Source organism: Protopterus annectens, chromosome 13.part0 (genome assembly GCF_019279795.1).
Source record: "Protopterus annectens isolate FY-2018-M chromosome 13.part0, PAN1.0, whole genome shotgun sequence".
Lineage (NCBI taxonomy): Eukaryota > Metazoa > Chordata > Ceratodontiformes > Protopteridae > Protopterus > Protopterus annectens.
Genome location: NC_056747.1, coordinates 607437550 through 607462369, shown reverse-complemented (window position 1 = coordinate 607462369; position 24820 = coordinate 607437550). Strand labels below are relative to the sequence as shown.

At 44.3% G+C, this 24820-nt stretch overlaps 1 protein-coding gene across 1 annotated transcript in view; it reads left to right on the top strand.

Moving 5' to 3' along the window:
* PRR11 (proline rich 11) overlaps positions 1–24522 on the top strand; it is an 868944-nt gene extending 844422 nt beyond the window's left edge. The window contains exon 11 of the mRNA XM_044054274.1: positions 22030–24522. Within this exon, the coding sequence (XP_043910209.1) occupies positions 22030–22092 (63 nt within the window). The 3' untranslated portion in view covers positions 22093–24522. The remainder of the gene's footprint in view (positions 1–22029) is intronic.
* The last annotated feature ends 298 nt before the right edge of the window (positions 24523–24820 follow it).

Sequence of the window (24820 nt, the reverse complement as noted above, 5' to 3'; positions counted from 1 at the left end):
ATGGGGATCATACTGGCTCTGTCCTCTGTTTTATCTGTGAGCCCTCCAACCACTTATCATATGATTCTGTCTCCTTCTCCGATCTGTCCCATTGATCTCATGTTGTCATTTTTATTTGTTCCTCAACCTGTGGGTTCAGATCTAACTCAGCCACTTTTTTATAGCTTAGGATCCACCTCTCAAGCTCTTCCCTTAACCATAATGCCTCTGTCTTCCAAATTACCTGAGATCTCATTTGCCTTACTTCTAGCAAGCTGGGATTTTTTTCTCTAGTAGCTCCTTGTGGGTCATGAATGATTTAACTTTATTGTTAATTTCTAGCTCTTATTTGTGGCCTATCACCCTTCTTTACCTTCCACAAGCTTTCTTTATTATTTTTGGGTTTCTCCATTTAAGTTTTTATATACTTTTGTACCTTTTGGTATTTCTCTCCCTATCATTGTTGGTAGTTTCTTTTGCTGTTTCCCTTCTGTAAAAAAAAAAAAAACTCTCTCTCTCTCTCTCTCTCCTTAGAACTTTGTTTTTGTTGTAGTTGTTAAACCGGATTATGGCAGATAAACCTGACAAGCCTGTTGTGGGCACAAGATTCCTCAATCTGATGCCTAAAGGGAGTGTGTTTACTGTCTAGGGCCCAGTCATTTAGATGTCTGTTGTGATATTTGTTTGAGTTTCAAGGCTCGTGCTTTTGTGGAACTCCGGAACAAATTGATTCTTAAGTGTCAACTTCCTTAGCCTGCTTCTGTTGCTGGTCCATCTCGAAAATCAGGGGCTCAATCCCCTACAAGAAAACATAAGGAGCCCAGGGAGCACAGAAAACACCTCCCTGCCCAATCTCCTCCAAAAATGGATACTTCTGAGCCATCAGCTAAGACTCTCAAACTGTTGGATCTGAGGGAGGTATCCAGAGTCAACACGTCAGACCTGATGGTCCTTCCTTCCTCGGATCTTACGACATCTCTGATCCGATCGGCACCGACCTTCTTAGAGCATGACGGATCTCAGAGGTGAAGCATCGGTTTCGGATCCGAGGGAATGTCCTTGACTCCGAAGTTTTTGGAGCTTTCGCTTTCTACTGGAGCATTGGCACATGACAACTCAGCTGTGACTCCTCCTTCAGGGCAGGGGATCCGTGAGAGTTTGGAATTGTCTGCTTCAAGAGCTTTGGTTCAGAAGAGATTGCTTTTGGCCTCTTTGGGTCCTTCTGCTTTCAAAGTAGTGAAGAGGGTATTCTCCCAGTTGAGAATTACTTCGACTCTACCTCCTTCGATCCTACTCCTGTTCTGACTTCTGCACCTGAGCCTGCTCATCCTCCACTTTGGGTACAACCAGACCCTAAGAGCCTCCCTGGAACATTCCACCAAAGAGGTTCCTCTAAAGAGGTTGTGCAAGAGGAGGCACCTGGATTTCCCTCAAAAACCACTGTCACAGGACACTGACTTTAATGAAGGGGAAGGGTCCCCAAGATCTCCACCGAATAATGTCTCCTTTGGAGACATCCTTGAAGTTCTGCACCAAAGAGATGGTTGGTCTACCCAAAGCCCTTCCTCAGAGGAGTCATTGTTTTTGGAGGCCTTCTGTTCTGGCCCATCTAAATCTTGGATGCCCCCCTGTGGATGACCTTATTGACCTTGTCTTCTGCAGGACATGGAAGGAGCCAGACAGTGTGGAGCCCATTCCAAAGACAGCTGACAAGATCCTTAGTGCCCCATCCGATAGGCAGCACTGGACTAAAGGTTCCCCTGTAGATGCCATAGTTGTTGCTGTAGCCACTAAAAAGGAGCTGACCAAACAGAGCTCCTCTGTCCACCCCCCTAACAGGGAGTCTAGGACTTTGGACAGATTTAGGAAGCAAGTTATTCTGCAGTGACTTTTGCATTGTGATCACTGAATTATCTGGTACACTTCACCAGACTACAGAAGGACTTAATTAAGGAATTCTCTAGCTCTGCCCCAGGGTCCATGTTTGCAGAGGAGCAGAAAATCATTTCCTCCAGACTGGCCACCCTACAGTGTATCTCTAACATGTCCATGAGGTTAATCTCACATGCGGCAGAGGGTACCTCAATGGCGGCCGGTTCAGACATTGCTATAAGGCTGCATGCCTGGATGCAGCTCTGTGACTTCGTGGAACCTTTCAAGGCATTCTTCATTATTGCTCCTTTTGATGGATCATTGTTATTTGGCATAGCTTTTAAAGAAATGCTCTCCCATTGTTAGAAGGATGGAAAGACCTTGTCTGCCATCTGAATTCGTTTTTCTACCCCACAAAGACCATTCTCCAGGAGACAGTGTGGGGGTAAAAAATTGTGGTTTAAAAAGTCTCAAAGTCCTTTTCAGGAATGATAGAGAGATTTTCCCCCAGTGGCAGAGGGAGAAATAACTATACTGGTAGATGCTGCCCTCACTGCAGAGAGGGTCCACAGAATGAAGGATCATATGAGTCTCCTTATTGGATAGGTCCTTTCAGTGCTCCTGAGAGGTTGCCCGACTGTCCCTGTCTAGAGGTAGTCTGGGGCACTTATCCTTGCACCCAGACACCTGGTAAGCCATCACAAATTATTTTTGGGTGCAAAGGATCATATCCAGAAGATATTCCTTTCCATTTTTCCAAATACCAAAATCAAAGAAAAATCTCCCAGATGCTTCACCCAATCAGAGAGAGGAAGCAGCGTTACAAATTGCAAAGCTGCTAGAAAAAAGTCATCCTGGAGGTCCCACCAGACCAAGTCGGGTCCAGAATTTACTCAAGGTTATTTTTAGTACTAAAGAAGACAAGGGACCTAAGACCAATCTTTTACTTAACTTTAAAAAACAAATCAATAGACAGTGTGAAGTTCCAGATGGTCACAGTCTCATCCATGCTACCTCTGTTACGAAAGGACTACTGGATGTGCTCTGTTGACCTTCAGGATATGTACTATCACATCAAAATGAACAGGCACTCCAGCAAGTTTCTCCTCTTCTGGCTGGGGACCAGTCATTATCAGTTCAGAGTACTGCCCTTTGGTCTCACCACAGTCCCCCATGGTGTTTACCAAATGCTTGGCAGTAGTATGTAGCTCACTTGAGACTGCATGAATTCATTGTGTTTCCTTATCTAGACAACTGGCTTCTGACTGCACCAACCAGACATCTACTATTTCAAACCAGGGACTATCTTCTACATCTAGCCCCTACCTTGGGCATCATAATCAACATGCAGAAATCTCAGCTACAACCTGTACATTTGATAGACTTTATAGGAGCACGTCTAGAAACAGCCAATTGTCTAGCCTTCCTGCCTCTAGAAAGGATTTCCACTTTAAGATCGCATATCAAACAAATTCTAGCCATTCCAATACCCCCAGCAAATGTAGTTTTAGGTTTGATGGCTGCCACAATAACCTTGATTCCAACTGCATGCTTACACATGAGAGTACTTCAATGGGCTCTAGCATTCCAATGGTCCTTACACTCCTACCTGCTGAATCACCCTATCAGGTTATCCCGAGTGTGAAAAAGACTCATTTCTGTGGTGGCTCCACTTGGAAGAAGTCGAGCAAGGACAACCCTTATTTCTTCCTCCCCTCCAACACCACATTGACCACAGACACTTCCCAGCTGGGGTTGGGGGGCATACCTGTGTCAGATGGCCCAAGGCATGTGATCGACTCAAGAGACCAAGTTACATATCAGTGTCCTAGAGATAAGAGCTGTGATCCTAGTGTTGCAAGTATTTCAGAGCCTTCTACCTCTAGGAACAACTGAGATACAAATGGACAATATGTCTGTTATATGGTACATCAACAAAGTGGGAGGAACCAGATCTTAAGCCCTATGATGAGAAGCAGTTAGGGTTAGGCAATGGACGATCTCTTCCAGCAGCTTCCTGATTGCAATGCACATTCCAAGGAAATCCAGTATTCTGGCAGACAGGCTAAGCAGAGTTATTCTGATGCCTCATGAGTGGTCTCTAAGTCAATTAATGGCAAACATGACAAACATGATCTTCCACAAGTAGGATCATCGCTGCGACCTCTTTGCTTCACCCGTCAAAAACAAATGCAGCAGGTTCTTTGCCCTGATCCGTCCTCAGGGATAGTTACCAGGAAATGCTCTAGTCCATGTTTAGCCCTCCAGTCTTCTTTACTCCTACATTCTTCTATCCCCCCCCCCCCCATACACAAATTTCTTCAGAAAGCTCAAACGTTGAATAGCAAGGTGATCCTTATTGCTCCCTATTGGCCTCGACAGATTTGGATCCCCCTTCTTCGTCTCACATAGTTTGCCCTCCTTGGACACTGGAACCACATCGAGATCGTCTGTCCCACCCATCAGGGCAGATTCATAGGAAGTAACTAAGCTATTGGCCCTGCGGTTCTTATAAGCCAAGCCAAGAGTTTAGCTCAGCAGGGACATGGGTGGAATCCCAGGGGTGTATTTTCTGTTTCCCATCCAGTTATCCAGGTTGCTCTTAAAAAGGGTAAAGATGTACTCTGCTTGACATGGAGAGAGAGTCTGTTCCACAGATGGGGGGAGTCTCTGGGACACAAATCTGTCCCGCCAACAAGTCCTGTTGATGTCACAGACCAGGTTGAGGCCACGTGTGCAGATTACTCGAGTGGAGCTTAACTTGCGTATATGCAGCAGTCCCATCAAGTCGGGGTCCAAGATCGCCCTGTATGCCAGACAGAGGTCACATCTGAGAAGTCTGTATGAAACTAAATAGAGGGATAGGGCTTTTAGCTTATCTGTGTATGGTAGCTTTTGGAGGCCCTGGATTCTCTTCGTAAGGAACCTCTGTGGTCTGTCCAGCTGCTGCATGTGCTTTGTGAGGTACGTTCCTTGTACTCAGTAATGGACATTATAATGGAAGAATACAGGGATGTTATGACCTCCTTGTCCCTGGATGAGATACCCTTACTTATGAGGTGGGCCATGTAGACAGCTTTCCCTACAACAGAAGCAACATGATGGTCGAAAGTCAGGTTGCTATCAACCTGGGTGTCCAAATCCCTCACGACTGATTGCATGCTTGGGACTTTGTTATTAATGTGATAATTTGGGGGGATGTCACTCTCCCCAAAGGGGATGATGATGCATTTTGTGGTATTCAGCTTGAGACCAAGTTTTTAGCACCAGTCATTTGTTTGGATGAGACCCTCTTGAAGGATGTCCACATCACTAGGGGAATTGATGGCAGCGCCCAGCTTGCAGTCATCTACAAACTTGGTCAGCCATAACCCACTGGTTTTGGCCTGCACTTCAGAAAGCCCAAGATCAAACCCTGGGGTACGCCACTCGTTATGGGTCTACTGCTTGAGGTGGCTTCCCGTATTTTGCCTAGGTGGGTTCTATCAGTCAGCCAGTTAGCTACCCATCTGGTAACATACAGATGGATGCCGAGTGGAGAATAGCGTCAAAGGTTTTGGCCAGGTTAAGGTAGGCGGTGTGCACATTCTTCCCTTGTCTATGGCTTTGGTGACTGTCTCAAAGAGGTCGACCAAATTTAACAGATATGACCTCCCTTGACGAGGCCGAACTGTGGGGGATGAAGTGTTTGGAGGTTGCCAATGTCCTTGTTAACGAGGTCCATGATAATCCGTTCCATGGCCTTGCAGACCAGGCTAGTTAGGCTGATAGGTCTATAGTTTCCCGGCTCGGTGAAAAGGGATGACAGTGGCTGTCCTCCACTCAGCTGGGACAAAGCCGGTACTCAGGCTTTGGTTGAATTGGGCGCCTAATGGTACTGCAAGTTCTTGCCTGAGTTCATGTAGGTTGCATCCAGGGATGTTATCAGGTCCCATGGAGGCCATTATTTTTTGCCTGTGAGAGAGCATTGATGACCTGTTCCCTAGATATAAGGGGAAGGGGGCAGGTACTGGGAATGTCTTGATTTACTGATGGGGGGGACAGAGGGGTGAAGTTTTCGCTGGATCTGTCAGCCAGCAAGTTTGCTATATCTACGGCATTTGTATATGTGGTGTCCTTGACCACCAGTTCTGAACAGATCTGGGTGCTTCCTTTGAGATTGCAGATATATGTGAAGAAGGCCTTATGATTCTCTCTAGTAGATGTGGCCAATTGAACTTAAAGTTTGCTTTGGAGGATTTAAGTAGTGCTCTTATTTGCTTGTTCTGGCTAAGGAGAGATTGCTTCCAAATGGGCACCTGCTTCTTTTTGGTCCTGGACAGCAATTTTTTTCCTTTTGTTATAGAGTTTATTTATTGCAGATGTCCACCAGAAAGGTTTACTCTTTCTTCTGGAGAATGATTTAGTCCTGTTGGGTATTCCTGATTCCGTGCATCTATATAAATGCTCATATAGTGCTTTGGTAAAGTTTTCGATACTGGTGCCAGTTCCTAGAGAGGGGGAAGGGGTGAGAAGCTGTTTACACCATCCCTCAGGAGGTTGTAGTCAGCTTTGGAGAAGTTTTTTTGTTTGTCCCTAGCTAGAGGGGAGTCGGGGGAGATGGTGACTTCGAAAGTGACCACTTTATGGTCGGATCTTACCAGGGAGGATGATACTGCAGTGGTGCTGCAATGGCTACCCATGGTTGGTTAATACTAAGTCCAAGATATTATCACCTCTTGTGGGGTATTGACTAGCTGTTCCAAAGCATTTGCATTGACAAAATCGAGGAATCACTGGGTATTTGTGTTCTAGCATGAGTAGTTCTTGCAGTCTATGTTTGGGTAGTTAGTCACCCAGGATCAGGGTAAAGAGTTGAATCTTGACAGATTAGAAGAGATCCATATAGGCAGATTGGGCATCCTGAGTCAGATTTGGGGGCAGGTAGCTAGCTATGATTTGTATAGGGGTCTTGTCAATGGTTAACTGCACCTGAAATGTCTCCAGTGTGTCATACTGTTTAACCAGACTGGAGGTGTGTATGTCTTTAATGTATATTGAAACTCCACCTCCTTTGGCTTTACTGCCCACAGTTTGAGGTCTGAATGTATGATAGGATGAGTAACCAGGTAAGGCTGGGGTGCTCTCCGCAGCTTTGAACCAGGTTTCTGTGACTGCACAGATGTCAGCATTTTCCAGTGTTAAGAATGCTTGCAATGTGTGCAGTTTCATGTTTAGACTCTTAGTGTTTAGCAGCCTGACCTTTAATTTGTGTTTTGTTGAAATTTTTATGTTGGTAGTTTTAACCTAATCACTTTTCATAAAAAGGGCACCATGGGGAGACAAGTTTCTTTGCCTGAAGCCCAAGTGAGACAGATGCAGGCCATCTCTGGCAAAGCACTGTGGTCTGTTGATCATATCTTCGCAGCCTGTGAAGGTACTGGAATGACACCAGAAAGTAAGTCAGTTGTTAAAGTCAATCATTTTCTGTTTGTATTGAGGCATCATTCTGGGTGATGGTAGAATGCTGCTTAAGGCTAGGGACATACCCACCTGGGACACATATTCAGCAAGTTCAATTATGTCTCTGTTCACATAGTCTCAAGTCGTTCACGCCAACATGGACATGACAGAGTCATAACAGTACCTGTTGAGAGACTTGAGTGCATATGTGATATGGCGGATTCTGGCCCCTGACAGACACTTTTTCCTTATCCAGCCTGGTGAGAGGCACATCTATGTGTCTCACAATGGAGTCTCCTATGACTAATATGTTGGGTTTATGGTTAAGCCTTGGTGGCTGTGAGACACAGGTGTGTGAACTATGTATGGTATGTGGTGTGGAGGCCTGTGGAGATCGCGTGTGTTTTGCCTCAGAGATCTCCTTTGTTTGGGTGTGTTTTTGTTGAGGACCTACACATATATGTGTGGGTGTTGTGTAGGTGTGGGTGGTGTTTGAGGTGTAGTGATTGTGCTGACAACCTTCTCAGTGCCACATATACTGTCTTGTGAGGGAGAGAGCATAGACTCTAGGTTCCCAATGTAATTGCATCTCTCACAAATTGTGTTCCTAGGTGATAGTAGTATATGGTTGTCTGTGTACATAAAGTGGTTGCTACATTGTCTCAGGATGCCCATATCAACCAGACTGACAGGAGAAACTGTAGGAAACTGTCCATCCATATTTGTCAGAATCTGAGGGAGATAGGCCCGGGAGAGCTAAGGGGTAGGCCTAACACCCAAGTGCATAAACCAAAACTAAGAGGCTTAGAATAACACAATTTAAACCGGCTATGAACAAGCAGTAATAAATGCAACAGAAAAGGTGCAATTGAACACTTTAGAGAACAAGTAGCAGAAAAAGCAAGATGAAGTAACAGAGTAAGAGGAGGAAACACAAATACAGTAAAAGCAGCTGAATAAACTGTTTTTCTTTTTTTTTTTTTTTTTTTTTTTGTTAGTAAAGTGGAAAGGGGAAGAGGAGGAACAGAAGATAATTCAAGGATAAGGAACTAAGGGGTTTGGCCTTCCCAAATGATCTCTGTATTAGGTAGAATGAACTAATGAGATAGGACTGGGAGGAGTGTCCCAGATCAAATTTACAGTAGGGGCAGGCAACAGCAAAAGCCACCAACTTTAAGAACACAACAGCAGTTGGTTGGGAGGGTAGGAAACAACTAAAATTCTGCCAGAGGTCAGGAAATATATAAATGCAGACACAGAAAAGTAAATAATTCAGTCATGCAAATATATAAAAACTGTGCAGTATTGTTAAGCAAATAAATAAAAACAGTGCGGTACTGATAAACACTGAACAGTTAAAGTGCAAAAATATTCACCCAGATATTCCAGGATTGAAACTAACTACATGGTTTCTCCAATTCCAGTGATGGCTAGAAATACCAGGCTTTCCTTACCAATTCAAAGGATTTTAATATCTTCTCACAAAACCTCTACTAGAAAGACTTATAAAATGAAGGGAAGAGATTTTCTGTATGGGCTCACCAAAAATATTTGGATCTTTTTACAGACGCCATTCCTACAGTTTTGGATTTTCTTGCTTCAGTTTTGGATTTTCTTGTTTCAGTTTTTCAAAGCGGGGCACGTTTTTCTTCTATTAAGGTGCAACTGGCAGCCATCTCAATTTATCACATTGGGGACAATTCATCTTCTCTGGCTTCATCTAAATTGTGTGACCTTTCTCAGAGGTACTTTTTTACTTAGACTGCTTATAAAGGGCCATACTCCTCCTTGGGACTTAACCATGATGTTACGGGCTCTTGTCTTATCTCTTTTCAAACCTTCAGCCAAGATAGACTTGAAGTTTCTGTCCTGGAAAACTGCCTTTTTAGTGGCCATCATGTCGGCTAAGAGGGTATCTGAATTACAGGCTTTATCAGTCAAACCTCCATATTTGATATTTCATAAAAATAGATTGACCTTGTGTACTAATCCTTCCTTTTTGCCTAAATTTGCTTCTGAAAACAATATCTATTAGGTCATTAACCTGCCAGCTTTCTTCCCCAATTTCCAGAACAGGGGTGACAACACTCTTCACTTGTTAGATTCCATAGACAGCTGCTTTTTTATTTGGACAGAACAAAATCTTTCCAAAAAAATGATCAGCTTTTTGTTTCCTTCTCCAATGTTAGAAAGGGAAGACCAGTGTCCAAATTCACTTTGTTTAAATGGATCACAGACTGCATTTCTCATGTGTATTCAGCTAAAGTCATGTTAAAGCTCAATGTTAAGTTGTCAATCTCGCCTTCATTCTTGCTGGATGGGTTCGGAGCCGATCCTCGGCTCCGACTCGGCCAATACTAAAGCTCGAGAGCTAATTCCACCGGCTCGAGGCTCCCCTATATCCCACAATGCTAGGCGGTAACTACCCAGATCTCGTTTGCTGCTTAGCTGCGAGGTGCTTTCTTCTACCGGCTCTGGCAGGTTAGTGAGTTTTTCTAGTCAAAAACTTCAATTTTCTACCCCTATCCTTTCTATTTAGTTTCGTTTTTAATACAGAGTATCCCTTTAGTTTAAATCGGGTCTCCCTTGTTTTTTATCCCCTTTTTATTCCCTTTTAACTTCTAGGCCTTTGGCCCACTCCCCTTTTTCCCCTGTCATTTTAGTGTGACTGGATTTTTTCCTTTGGTTAAAGGGTGTGTCTGTGTCCTTTGATATACAGTCTCTTTTAGGATGTCTAAAGACTCCAAGGTCACAGGCTTCAAGAAGTGTGATTCGTGCTGTCAGAAAATGTCTCTGACAGACGGTCACACTTCTTGTGTCTATTGCCTGGGACCTTTGTACCTGCAGGACTCCTGTGCTGTTTGCCATGCATTCAGCCCTAGAGTCCTGCAGGAACGCAAAAATAAACTTATTCTTCGAGGCTTGTTAAAGCCTGAAGGCCCCTCGACCCAGTCTGCATCGGGGAAGCCTTCAAAGACTTCCAGGCCGTCGGCTCCAGCTTCAGAGTCGTCTGCTGGGAGCATCAAGACTGCTTCGACATCAGCTCCGGCTGGAGTCGATGTTTCGAAGTCTAAAACCGTTACCTCGGCTCCGGTTGCTAAGACTCAGTCGGCTCCGATAGTCTTATCAGAGCCACCTTCAAAGAAGAGGTCGAGATCCCCTTCCATCGGCTCCATCCACTCTGCTCCGGGATCCCCTCTTCTGTCGGAGCGGAGCCATAGGTCCCATTCCTCTCGGTCCTCCAGGCTGTCCGACCATGACTTACAAAGGGTGGTGAGTAGACTTCTCAAGTCCAAGGCACTGGCCCAAATGTTGCATAGCCCTACTCAACAGTCAGCGGCTATTCCCATCCCTGCTTCTATTCCTCCTCCGACTCTTCTGAGTTTGGAGCCGGGGCTCGTCGGAGCCGTGGCTGTCAGTGCGTCGGAACCGATACCTTCCCTTTCGGTTCCGTCGTCTACTCTGATTTCCTCCTTGGAGGGATCTCGGCGCCGAGCTTCCCTCGTCGGCTCCGAGGGGGCGAGTGGCATCGGACCCTTGTCCGACCCCGTTCTCCCTCTCGGAGCGTCGGCGCTGGTGAGTTCGTCTCCGACATCGGCCTTGAAGCCGTCCCTGTCGGTGCCGGGGGGGTCCTTGTCTCCTCGGAGCGGGGACCTTCGGCCTTGGCTGATCGGGGTGCCTTCGAGGTCATACGGAGCGTGCTAGACCCCGTGTCTACCCCACAGTCGGCTCTGTCAGCTCCTCCCTCTTCAGTGCCTGCGGTGGTTTCTACCCACCCCCTCGTAACAGACCGTAGAGAGCCAGCTCCTCAGGTTTCCTCATTGGGAATATCCTCTTCTTCCAAGGCTTCTCCTGATCCGGTAGGAGAACCCCCTCGGAAGAGACGGTGCAAGAGGAAGCACATTGACTCCCCTGAGTCTATCACCTCTGACACCGACTTGGAGGAATCTGAAGGTTCCCCTCGGTCTCCCTCTGAGGATGTCTCTTTTGCTGACATCCTTGAAATCCTTAAACAGAGGGGGAACTGGCCCGCCCTTAACCCTTCAGAGGACGAGTCCGTCTACCTTGAGGCGTTTGGCTCTCGCCCTTCCACCTCCTGGGTGTCTCCTCCCTTTGACCCCCTCATGGAAGTGGTGGCAAGGAAGGCTTGGACGGCCCCTGATTCGGTGGAACCTACCCCAAGGAGGATGTCAAATGTTATTACTGCCCCAAAAGAGAAACAGTTCTTATCCAAAGGTGTCTCTGTTGATGCCATGGTGGTGGCCGCAGCTACTAAGAAGGAATTAGCCGATCCTTCGGTACCTGTCCATCCTCCTAATAAGGAATCTAGGACCATGGACAGGTACGGTAAGTGGATGTTTCCTCAGTGACCTTTGCCATGCGGTCGCTGAACTACTTGTGTCACTTCACCCGTCTCCAGAGGGATTTACTTAAGGATATGGGTGAGGCTATGCAGGATCCAACAGCTGAGGGGTTCCAAGACAAAATGAACTTCCAGTTGGCAACCCTGAATTCGATTGTCAACTCCTCCATGCGGCTTATCTCATATGCGGCTGATGGGGCGAGCAGGGCCGCAGGCACAGGTGTAGCTTTAAGACGCCACACCTGGATTCGGCTTTGCAATTTTGCGGACCCTTTCAAGGCGTCCTTCACCAATTCCCCCTTTGATGGCTCAACATTGTTTGGACCTCAGGTGAAGGATACATTGACTAGGTGCGAGCAGGAAGGTAAGGCTCTCTCTGCCGTGGGAGTCCATTTTTCTACCCCTTCCAGACCTTATCCCAAAGGTCAGAGGGGGGGGGGAATGTGGTTCCGCAAACCACAAGGAGTCTCATCTGACGCACAAAGTCGATTCCCCTCTAGAGGCAGTGAGGGGAACAACAATAGACGCCGCCCTAGGGGCAGAGGTGGTCCGCAAAACCAGGGTAGCAGAGAAACTTTCTCTGATAAACCCTTTCAGCATCCCTGAGGAGCTGCCCGGCTGTCCACCTTCGGAGGCAGTCGGGGGAAGATTATCACTGTACCCAAAAGCCTGGCTTTCCCTCACTCAAGACAAATGGGTACAGTCGATCATATCCGAGGGTTACAAAATCCCCTTTATTCACATCCCATCCCAACCCAAAGGATCCCTTCCAGACGTTCCACCCAGTCTAAGGGAACAAGCAGCGTTAGAAATATCAAAGCTGCTGTCAAAAAGAGCTATCCAACCAGTCCCAGCAGACCAGCAAGGATCCGGAATCTACTCCAAATTCTTTTTGGTACCAAAAAAAACAGGGGACTGGAGACCAATGCTGGATCTCAGCAAGCTAAACAAGTATGTGAAGAAAAAAAATTCCGGATGGTCATGCTACAGTCCATTCTACCCTTCTTGGGTCAGGACAATTGGATGTGCTCGATAGACCTTCAGGATGTGTACTACCATATCAAAATGACAGACGCTCCAGAAGGTTTCTCCACTTCAGGCTGGGAGCCAGTCACTACCAGTTCAGAGCCCTGCCCTTTGGTCTCACTACAGCCCCCCGAGTGTTCACCAAATGTATGGCAGTGGTCGCTGCTCACTTGAGACGCCAAGGATTCCAGGTGTTTCCATATTTGGACGACTGGCTCCTTACCGCCACCACCAGGCGTCAACTTCTTCTATCCAGAGACTTCACCATCCAAACTTGCCAAGCTCTAGGCATTTCAATAAATTTCGAAAAATCTGCCTTGTCGCCTTGTCAATCTATTACCTTTATAGGCGCCACCTTAGACACAGTTCATCTTTCCGCCAGACTAACAGAGCAAAGAGTATCAGATATCCGCAAACAAGTTTACCTTCTACTTCAATGCAACAAGATCAAAGCCAGGGTAGTCTTGAAGGTATTAGGACTCATGGCAGCTACTATTACACTCCTCCCCTTAGCTCGTTTTCACATGCGGATCCTCCAGTGGATGCTGTTTACTCAATGGTCCTTTCAACAGCTCCCGATGTCTCACATCATCCTGCTAACCCAATCATGCAAGAATCGCCTGTCTTGGTGGATCACATCACCTCAAGTTCTCCAGGGCAGACCCTTCACCCCCCCCCCAATCGCCACGGTGATGACAGACGCCTCCCTGATCGGGTGGGGGGGGGGCATTATCAGGGCAGGACAGTCCAGGGCACGTGGCAATCTTTCGAGTGCCACTTGCACATAAATGTCTTAGAGATGAGAGCAGTGCTTTTAGCGTTGCAAGCCCTTCAGGACTCTCTTCCCACAGGGACTATTGCAATTCAGATGGACAACATGTCCGTAGTGTGGTACATCAACAAACAGGGTGGAACCAAGTCCTACCCCTTATGTCGAGAGGCACTCAGACTTTGGCTGTGGGCGATTTCTTCTCAGCGTTTTCTGATAGCAATGCACATTCCCAGGAAGTCCAACATGATTGCGGACAAGTTGAGCAGGGCTATTCTCATGCCTCATGAGTGGTCTCTAAAAAAAATCAGTGCTGCAAGAAATCTTTCAAAGATGGGGCCGGCCTTGCTACGATCTTTTTGCTAATCCCCAAAACAGCAAGTGTCACGACTTCTTCACCCTCTTCCCTTTACCAGGCCAACCCACCAGAGACGCTCTAGTCCACGATTGGCCCCGGGGACTTCTGTATGCTTTCCCCCCCTTTCCACTGATCTCTCAATTAATTCAGAAAGCTATCGCCTCGAGAGTCACCATGATCCTCATTGCCCCTTACTGGCCTCGACAGATATGGTTTCCGTTCCTCCATCATTACCTCTTGGAGCAGCCTTGGCATCTGGACCCAGTGCCAGATCTTTTGACCCACCAGTCGGGCCAGCTGCACCAGTCCCTCCAATCTCTCAACCTCACAGCGTGGTTTCTCCGATTCCTACCCTAGCCAGGCTTCCCTTAATCTCTCATTCAGTTCGTAACATCCTGATAGCCTCTCACAAGTCTTCTACCAGAAGAATTTACAATAGTAAGTGGAAGCGTTTTTCCTTCTGGGCAGCATCAAAAAATATAGACCCCTTCACTGCACCTATCCAGTCTATCCTAGACTTCCTGGCAGATTTCTTTCATTTAGGCTCTTCCTCATCTACCATTAGAGTACAACTAGCTGCTATATCTAACTTTCATGTAGGTGTCTCGGACTCCAGTATCATGTCCCATAAACTCTGCAAAGCCTTTCTAAGAGGTGTCTTTTTGCTCAAGCCCCCAATCAAAGATCCCCCGCCTCAGTGGGACTTGAATTTGGTCCTAGCATCCTTGATTCTCCCCCCCTTCGAACCTGCAGCTTCATGCCCTCTTAAGTTACTCTCATGGAAAACACTTTTTCTAGTAGCCATAACATCAGCTAGAAGGGTATCTGAACTTCATGCTCTTTGCAGTCGTCCTCCTTACTTAGTTTTCCATAAAGACAGGATGTCCCTCCGGACTAATCCGTCCTTCTTGCCTAAGGTTTCCTCTGAGGCAAACCTAAACCAGATGATTGATCTCCCCATCTTCTTCCCTGATTATTCCAACAGGTCGGAACAAAAGTTACATTTTCTAGATGTTCATCGCCAACTTCGATATTATTTAGACAGGACTAAACAGTTCAGGAAATCTGACCAGCTCTTCCTGTCTTATGCGGAAGGGAAATTGGGCCTTCCAGTTACTAAAGTGTCCCTTTCAAGATGGCTTACCTCTATAATTACCTTCATCTATGAAATCAGACATCAAAAACTGCCTTCAAGACCTAGAGCTCATTCAACTAGGGCATTAGCTACATCTGTAGCTTTTCAGGACAGGCTACCAATAGATTCCATTTGTGCAGCAGCCACATGGGCTTCTCCTCATACTTTTATCTCGCATTACAAATTGGATATGGCCTCCAGAAACCGTGCCAACTTTGGTTCCACTGTTCTCAAGAGTCTGTTCCGATAAGCCACCCGGGGTAAGGTGCTAGGGCGTGGTCCCATCCAGCAAGAATGAAGGCGAGATTGACAACTTAACATTGAGAAGTTATGTACCTACCATAATGTTCCATGTTAGTTGTCTTCTTCTCGCCTTCTTTCTTGCGTCCCACCCTCCTTCCCCCTAGCCTGGACAGACCGATAGGAATTTTTGGGATCTTCCATTGGGGTTTTCCTTCCCACATGTTCTACCACCTCTCTTCTCCCTTTTATGTTTGTGGTAGCTTACATACAGGTTTATATAGAGGTGGGTTCTTTTTCTCTCTTCTCCATACTATGGAGACCAGAACTGCTTGGTTTTAGCTATCAAACAAGATCTGAGTAGTTACCGCCTAGCATTGTGGGATATAGGGGAGCCTCGAGCCGGTGGAATTAGCTCTCGAGCTTTAGTATTGGCAGAGTCAGAGCCGAGGATTGGCTCCGAACCCATCCAGCAAGAAAAAAGGCGAGAAGAAGACAACTAACATGGAACGTTATGGTAGGTACATAACTTCTCATTCTGCTAGATGCATCTCTACATCTCAAGCCTTCTGGTCTAGAATTCCAAAAGAGGACATTTGTAGCAGCTGCTACTTGGTCAAACTCACATGCCTTTGTCACATGTTACAAGTTAGATATTGTTTCTAGAGGTAGGGCTGCTTTTGGCTCCACAATGCTTTGGAATATCCTTCCCTAACGACCACCTGGGGTTATTGTAGCTGGGGACTCTATCCCACAGGTTAAGGAACGAATGAAAATAACAGCATCAGATAACTTATGTATTTACCATAACATTCCATCCCTGTTGTCCATTTTCATTCTTCCTCAAACCCCCCAACTATCCCCCTGTCCCTTCTGGGAAGATTTACTCTCTAGGAACTGCTGTTCCTTTTGAGCTCCTGGTTCTATCTGCTGTCTTATTTTCTGATAGTTCTCTATCCATCCTTTATGTATTGCTTATACAGCTGCAGCAAACTTGATCTGAGGTTATTTGGAGGACAGGGGCATTATGAGTAAGGGAGGACTCTAAGCTATATAAAAGTGTCCGAGTTGGATCCAAGGTTCGGATCCAAACCTACAGGTTGAGGAAAAATGAAAATGGACAACAAAGATGAAATGTTATGGTAAGTACATAACTTCTTTTTTCAGAACTTCAAGATCCAACAGCCCAGAGAGGTCCAGAGAGATCCGAAGAAATTTTTTCTTCAACTCTGAAGGGATCCCTAACTAGTTCCGCTCCTATTCCTCCAGAATGGAACAGCTCCCAGAGCAGAAGTTTTGGCCAGGATTGACTCTTGATGTTATCAGATCTGTTCCTTCCCCTTGGAGCCTCGGCGCTGGACAGTTCAGGTCTGATTCCAGCCTCAATGCATGGCTCCAGTAGAAGGCATGATTTGTCTCCACTGGAACTCTTGTCTCTGGTGTGGTTGGTCATGGCTTCTCCAGGCCCATCTGTCTTTGAGTTTGTGCAATGGGCTTTTTCTCTTTCCAGAGAACTTCATCCCTTGGATCTAGTCCCTCTTCCCTCTTTGGTTCCAAGATCTGAGTTGATCAGGTCTACTCCATGGGGACAGCCAGTTCCAACTTGCTTCCAAGCAGCTCCTATAGAGAAACTTCCTCTTTCTTCAGATAACCTTCCCTGAACATCCCCCAGAGGAGATCCATTGGAACAGAACATGCAAGATGAGGCACATAGATTCCCTGCTGGAATCTCTCAAGGAGGATACCGATTTTAATGAAGGGGAGGGGTCCCCCAGATTCCTACAGATGATATCTCCTTTAGAGACATTTTAGAGATCCTTAGACAGAAAGTAATCTGTATTTTTGGAAGTCTTTGGTTCTGGCCCATCTATGTCTTGGGGTAGCCCCCCCTTGGAGGATAATTTAATTGATTTAGTTTCCCACCTGGCATGGAAGGAGACAGATATTGTCAAACCTATTCCAAAAAGACCTGATAAAGTCTTAGCCCCTCCCAAGGATAGACCCCACTGCAGCAAAGGAGCCCAGTAGATGCTATGGTGGTTGCAGCAGCCACTAAAAAGAGCTAGCAGAATAGAGCTGTTCTGTTCACCCACCAAACAGAAAGTCTAGGGTGCTGGATAGATTTGGAAAGTGAGCCTTTGCCTCTGCTCCCCTTCGGCTTGAGGTCTGTTAATTACCTGGCACATTTCACAAGACTACAGAGAGATCTGATCAAGCAGCTATCAAATTCTTTCTGAGTCCATGTCTGCAGAGGATTTCAAAAGAACATCATCTCAATTGGCCACTCTGTTCTCAATTTGCAGTGCTTCTATGAGGTTGATCTCTCACACAGCTGAAGGCACCTCATGGGCTGCCGGTTCAGACATTGCCATAAGGAGACATGCCTAGATGCGTCTGTGTGGAGCCTTTTAAGACATCTTCCATTAAAGCCTCCTTTGATGATATATCCTTATTTTGTCCATTGATTAAAGAGACTCTAACCTGCAGTGAACAAGAAGGAAAGACTCTGTGTTACTTGATTCCCATGGCAGACAGAGTTTTTCCTTCTTGTTCACTGCAGGTAAGAGTCTCTTAACTGATGGACAAAATAAGTATAAGAGAGGTGGTAAGAAAACGTGGTTCCACAAACCTCAGGGACCTTCCCTAAGATTCATGAGGGGACAAGTCCTCCAGAGGCAGAGGAGGAAGTTCCAATGGTAGACATCACTCTAGAGGCAGAAGAGGCCCATAAAATCAGGGTTTCTATGATTCCTTTCTGGACAGACCCTTCCAGCACTCCTACAGTGCTGCCCCACTGTCCACCTCTTGAGGCAGTCAGGAGACAATCGTCGTTGCACCCAGAAGCTTGGGCAAATATAACAGAAAATTCCTAGGTGCTAAGAATAATATCCAGAGGTTATTCCATTCCATTTTTCCAACTTCCTTTTTGCAAAAGGCAGAAACTTCTTGACATTCCACCCAGTCAGAAGAAAGCGGCAGTGCAAGAAATTCAAAAGCTGTTAGACAAAAGATTCATTTAAGAGGTCCCTCCAGACCAAATAGGATTCGGAACTTCCTCACATTTCTTTTCAGTACCCAAAAAGACAGGGGCATCAGACGAATTCTGGATCTGAGCAAATTGAATCAGTACGTACAAAAGTCAAAGTTCTGGATGGTCACAGCTCAGTCCATTCTGCTGTTTCTTCACAAAGACAATTGGATGTGCTCCATAGATCTTCAGGATGTGTACTGTCACATCAAAATAGACAGGTACTCCAGAAGACATTTGTGCTTCTGGCTGGGAGCCAGTCATTACCAGTTCAGAGCCCTGCCCTTTGGACTCACCACAGCCCCCAGGGTGTTTACCAAATGCATGATTGTGGTGGCTGCTCACCTGAGACTCAAGGGATTCTGAGTGTTTTCATATCTGGACAACTGCCTCCTCACCAACCCCTGCATGCATCTCCTTCAACAGTCCAGGTACTATTTGCTCTAGATTTGCAAGTCACTGGGATAATAATAAATTATGCCAAATCAAACTTGACACCATTTCAGAGCCTAGAGTTCATTGGTACACATCTGAACACAACAATGCAAATTGCATCATTACCAGCTCATTGCATAACCATGTTCAGATCTCAGGTCCACCAGATTCTTTCCTATCCATCTCCTCCAGCCAGATTAGTTCTTCAAGTGCTAAGATCCATGGCAGCAGCCATAGTTTTACTTCCCTTAGGACAATACTATGTGCTTATTCTTCAATGGATTCTAGCTGTTCAGTGGTCTGTTCTTAGACAGCCCCTGTCTTTTCCAGTCAGACTTGCTCTAATTTGCAAATGCTACATCCACTGGTGGATCCAGCTGCACATCATTTATCTAGGCTGACCTTTTGTTTTACCAGCACCCAGTGGCCACAGTGACTGCAGACACCTCCCAACTGGGGTGGGGTGGGAAGGATGGTCCAAGGCACTTGGTCCCCCCAAGATACCAAATTGCATATCAATATACTGGAGATGAGAGCAGTCCTATTAGCACTGCAGGCATTTCAAGATGCTGTTCCTCTAGGGACTGTTGCGGTTCAGACTGACAACATGTCTGCTGTCTTGTATATCAACAAACAAGGAGGAACCTGATCTTACCCTCTTTGCAGAGAGGCTGTGAGAGTGTGGTAATGGGTGATCTCCTCAAAGATCTTTCTAGTTGCAATGGACATACTGGGGAAAACCAACATGTTAGTGGACAAATTAAGTAGGTCCATTTTGATGTTGCATGAGTGGTCTCGCAAGCAATCTGTAGCAGAAAATATTTTTCGTCTTTGGGGCCAACCTTGCTGCAATCTCTTCACTCCCCCACCCACAACAAATGCAGCTGGTATTGTGCCCTGATCCCCCTTCAGGAGGAGTCACCGAGTGATGTTCTAGTCCACGTTTGGCCATCCGGTCTTCTTTGTATGTATCCTCCCCTTCCCTTGATTCCTAAATTTCTACAGAAAGCAATGTGATTGAAGAGTTCTGTCATCCTCATAGCCCCCTATTGGCTTTGACAGGTACGGCTCCCCTTCTTATGGTCTCATCTTCATTATCCTTCATGGATACTGGAACCTTTTTCAGATCTCCTCTGACATCCCTCAGGGATGAGCCATCCCAATATCCAGGCCCTCAAGCTAACCACATAGTTTCTGCACTTCCAGTAATGGTAAGACAGCCCAGGCTTTCTTCCCTGGTATGTATCATAATATTATACTTACAAAAAGACTCTACCAATAAGGTTTACAAGAGTAAGTGGAAAGGATTCTCCCTTTGGGCATTGAAGAATGATGTTGACCCCTTTTCTGCCCCAGTTTGTGCTGTCCTAGAATTTTTAGCTGTTCTTTTAAAGAAGGAGCTAGTTTTTCTAAGATTAAATTGCAATTGGCTGCCATTTCTAATTTTCATATAGGAGAAAGAAATTATTCATTGGCCTCTTCCAGGATATATAAATCATTCGTTCGAGGCATTTTTCTCCTCAGGCCAACAAAAGAGGATCCTTCACCTCCATGGGATCTGACAGTCTTGCCACACAACTTAACTCAAAAACCTTTTGAACTTTCAGCAAAAAAATTACCTAAAATTTCTTTCTTGGAAAACAGTCTTCTTAGTAGCTATTACTTCTGCAAGACGAATTTCTGAACTCCAGGCCTTTTCATGAAAGACTCTCTACCTTGTCTTCCATAAAGACAGAGTTTCTTTAAGAACTAACCCTTCCTTTTTACCTAAGTGACTTCTGAATCTAATATTAACTAATCCATTAACTTACTGGTCTTTCAATTTTTCAAATAAAGGAGAATATATGCTTCATTTTCTAGATGTGCACAGACAGTTATGTTTTAGTCTACACAGGACAAAGCAATTTAGAGAATCAGATCAGTTATTTGTGTAATCCTGTCCGAAAAAGACTGGGTTATCCAGTTTCTAAAGTTACTCTAGCTAAATGGATTGCGGATTGCATTTTTTGGATCTATCCTCAGCAATGCATTTCCCTACCTAAGCCACCCAAAGTTCACTCAGCTAGATCCATGGCTACTTAATTTGCTTTTTGTCGAGAACATTTATTGATGATATTTGTGCAGCAGCTATGTGGTCCAATGCATATATCTTTGTTACTTATTACAGACTGGATCTTATATCCAGAAATAGAGCTGCCTTTGGCTCGGCAGTAATATGGAATATCCTTCCATGAGGGCTACCCAAGGTCAACATAGCTAGGGACTCTGTCCCATGTGTTGAGGAAGAATGAAAAGGACAATGTTAGATTTGTAAGTTATGTACTCACAATAACTAAGCATCTGTGTTATCCATTTTCATTCATCCTCAACTTCCCTTAAATCCATCCCCTGTCCTTAAATCTTCTGGAGGAAACTGTAGGATTGTTATTGGAACTTATAGTTCCAGGTTTGAGCCCTTTCTTTCTGCTATCCCTGTCTTTATCCAGTTATAGGGTCTTTATTGCAACAAACTCGATCTGAAGTAGTGGGGATGGACAAGGGCATTATGAGTAGAGAGAGGAACTCAAGAGTTGGATCCAAAGTCTAGAGTATGCGGCGGAGTCAGATCTGAGGGTGTGATCTGAACCCATGTGTTGAGGATTAGTGAAACTCAGATGCCTAGTTATGGTGAGTACATAACTTATAATTATCAACCATGGGGTGGGTATGGCCAGTCTCTAACAAAATGGATAGGTTAATTCGAGCTCAAAAAGAGAAATTGGCTAGGCTTAAAATGCCCCACAATGGCAGCTAGCCTAGTACTTACCTATGAACTTAATTATTCTTTTGAGCTGGAACACAGTCTCTGAATTACATAGGCCTTATTAAGTTTAATGTATTGGCTGTCAAAAAAGCAATTGCTAGAAAATGTAAATCAAAATCTAAACCAACTGTATTTGAAGTATTGAATATTGTGTAAGAGACAAAAGAACTGGAAGTGGGGTCTTTATAAATAAATGGAATGTGTGGGAACAATACATGCAGAATAATGTTCGGGAAGAAGCGTGAGATTTATGGGAAGGAAGGAATTGAGTAATTTATGTAATGTTGGACTGAATGACAGTTGTAAAGAAAGAAAAATATATGTAATGCATAATGTATGTAAATGAAAAACATGTTAGTGTTTTTTTTCTTTTCTGTGAATGTATGTGTGCCTGTGAGTTAAGTGATTTTTTCAATACCGTTATTAAATTATCTATTACTATGATGAACCTTTTGCTGACTCCATCATTGCAAAGTGTATAACATTTATTTTATTTCATAGATTTAAGAAAGATAAACCGTTAAAAAGGAGTATCATTCCAACATTATATTCATATTTGCTTGATTTATTTCTCTTCAGATGGCAAATCCTAAGTCTCCTTCCTCAACTCCACTACCCCATGAAAGTCGAAGTTTCGATTAAATAAATTAAATGCATATACTATACGCTGGTGAAGCTGCAATACACTGCATGGGGTGCAAGCTGGAAATTTTTCATGCCTTAGATGCACCTCTGATGAATTTCAGGACCAAAGCTCTGGAAAAATGTCACAAGAAGATATAAACGTGCAAGTTTATACACCTCTTTGCGCTTCATTTTTGTAATAAAACTGTTACTTCTAAAACAAGTCCAAGCTGTTCTGTTGTGTACAAAGTCTGTACCTTCTCATCTCATTGTGGTTCCATCAGACTGTAGTGACAGCCTGTCAGAAGTTCATGCAGTAGTGCTTCCCTAAGAGAAGGAAAGCAAAAGTAACAGAGAAGAGAGAAGGACAGATAAATGCAGAAGTTTAAAAACAGGATGCAAAGGTAAATGGAAAAACTGCTGTGGAAAATTACTGTTTGCCACAGGATGATCATTGCTGGATTTGCAACAAGAGGATCATTGCTGGACAGCTGGGAAGTATTGCTGTGGCTATTTTTGAAATGAATACGGAATACAGCTATCATATATAACAAGATTGCTATAAGAGAAAATTGACAATGGCTTTAAAATAGAAAAGAAAAATGGTTTGCCATTGATGCTGTATTAGTATAATTTTTCTCCATGCAACTGCTTCCATTCCTCATTATTGCATACATTTTCCTTGACTGCTTAAAAATCACTTGTAGTGATGCCTGTCTAAAAGAGAGCATTTTTTTCCTTACAGAGAACAATTAGCTTTTCGTGCAGAATGTGTCTGTGGAGTGATTCACTCCAAGTGGATGATGGTTTCTAATATCTGGCAGTCCTGCCAGAAAATAATTAAAGGGAACCTGATGAAGGATATGACAAGTGATTTTTTTTATATCTTTTTTGTCTATTATTACCATCTATTTTAAGTAATGGACTTGTGTTTTATCTGGGAGACAAAATATTAATCTTCTTTTAAAGTACCTTTAAACAATTTATGATGGGTGGGACTGATTACAGCTTAGAATTTTAATTTATATATTTTTTTAATTAAAAACAATACTTAATATTTGAAAGAAAATTGCAATTGTTTACATTGCCAACAGTGAGATGTGGCGTCGTGCTTCAAAACTTACTGCACTTTTACATAATTTATACAGCTAAACCAGCGTTAATTGTAGAGTGCCAAAACAGACAAATGCTGATGTGCACAGAAAAGTTATAGAATGGTAGTCATTGTAAAGCACACAGCATGTGTCTGATAGTTTACAAGAACTTCTCTGTTTGTGTCAGCTTGGGATGTAGACATGTTTATGCCAACTAGAACTTTGCACCTTAAGTTATACTACAAGACTTTTTTTTTTTTATATATTTCCTTCCCTATGTAGCTTGCTGCTTTGCATTACTGTGTCTAACTGTGCTGAAAAGCATTGTGTTTTACTAATGGTAAAATGCAGGGCAATATAATGTTAAGCAGTTATTAGATGGGAAGATAGTATACTTGAAACTTTTTTTCGTGTTATGTCTTTTAATAACAACTCTATACCTGGTAGTGGCCTTTGTTTGCTTAGTTTCCTCATATCCTTGTCTCTTTTCTCCTCTTAACTAATTTATATTATTTTAACCCTTCAAAGGCCTTGCCTGATGGCTACGTTAGGGTCTAGGGAGCAAGGCATTCCCAGGCTGTGTAAGAGCTCTGCAGTCTATTTCTTCCCACTCAGCAAACCCAGTCAGCCCTTCTGCTCCCTGACAAGAGTTGTTGATAGGAAGATGGCCCACACTCTCCTGACTGGGAACACCTTCCTCCCACTGGTGGCTCCTCCAAGCCTGCTGCTACTGCTGTCCCAGAGGGTAAATGTGCCTCCACACACCAGATTCCCATCAGCTTTACTTATGCTAATCACAATGACAGCAGAGGTTTGATTGTCTCAATCCTGGTAGGTGTCCTCATTGTGGTGAGCCAGAGCCCTCACTCCCATCCTCCCCCAGCTCACTCTTACCGGCATGTGAGCCACTACTTGGAATGGGATTACCTACAGCATAGTAAGGGCTTTATCTCTGTCTTGTCACTGAGCTGGCTTACCTTGTTTCCTTTCTGGTATTCACAAAAGTATGTCACAAACCCCTGCATCCTATGAAAAGAAAAATGGAATCTGTGGCTTTAACAACTTTTGACCAGTAGCCATCTGCAGGTATAGGGAGTTAGAGACACTTCGTCACAACAGTGGTCCATCTTTGTATAATGTGTGCATTTCTTTTGAAAAACAGATGTTTACACAGGGTGTCAAGGCAGTGAATGTTAGTATCTGTTTCATATTTAAGTTATGTACCATAGTTTTTCTGTAGAGGATGGTTTTCAAGCTCTGCTTCATGTTTTGTAGCATTTTTTTAGACTGTTACGTATTTTTACACATTGCTTAAGCTAGATTTAAAAATATGCAATAAACTTTGGAATCTGTTGCTTCTGTTGTATAGAAAGTTATTGCTGTATTATATATTCCCTTTCGCTCATGTAGTTTAGTAACAAAATTAAATTATCTGCCACTAATCCTTTTCGGTACACTGTGGAGGGAAAAAAAGTATGCTGTTATTAAATGTAGTGGACACCAAAGGATATGAGCTTAATTAATTTTGTGGGGGGTTTTCTGTCTTGTTATACTGGTGATCTTGGTTATCTGAAGTATCTGTATTCTTTGTTAAATATTTGCCGTGGAGTACTGTTATGGGTCACTAAAGGTTAATCGTAAATATGAGCACT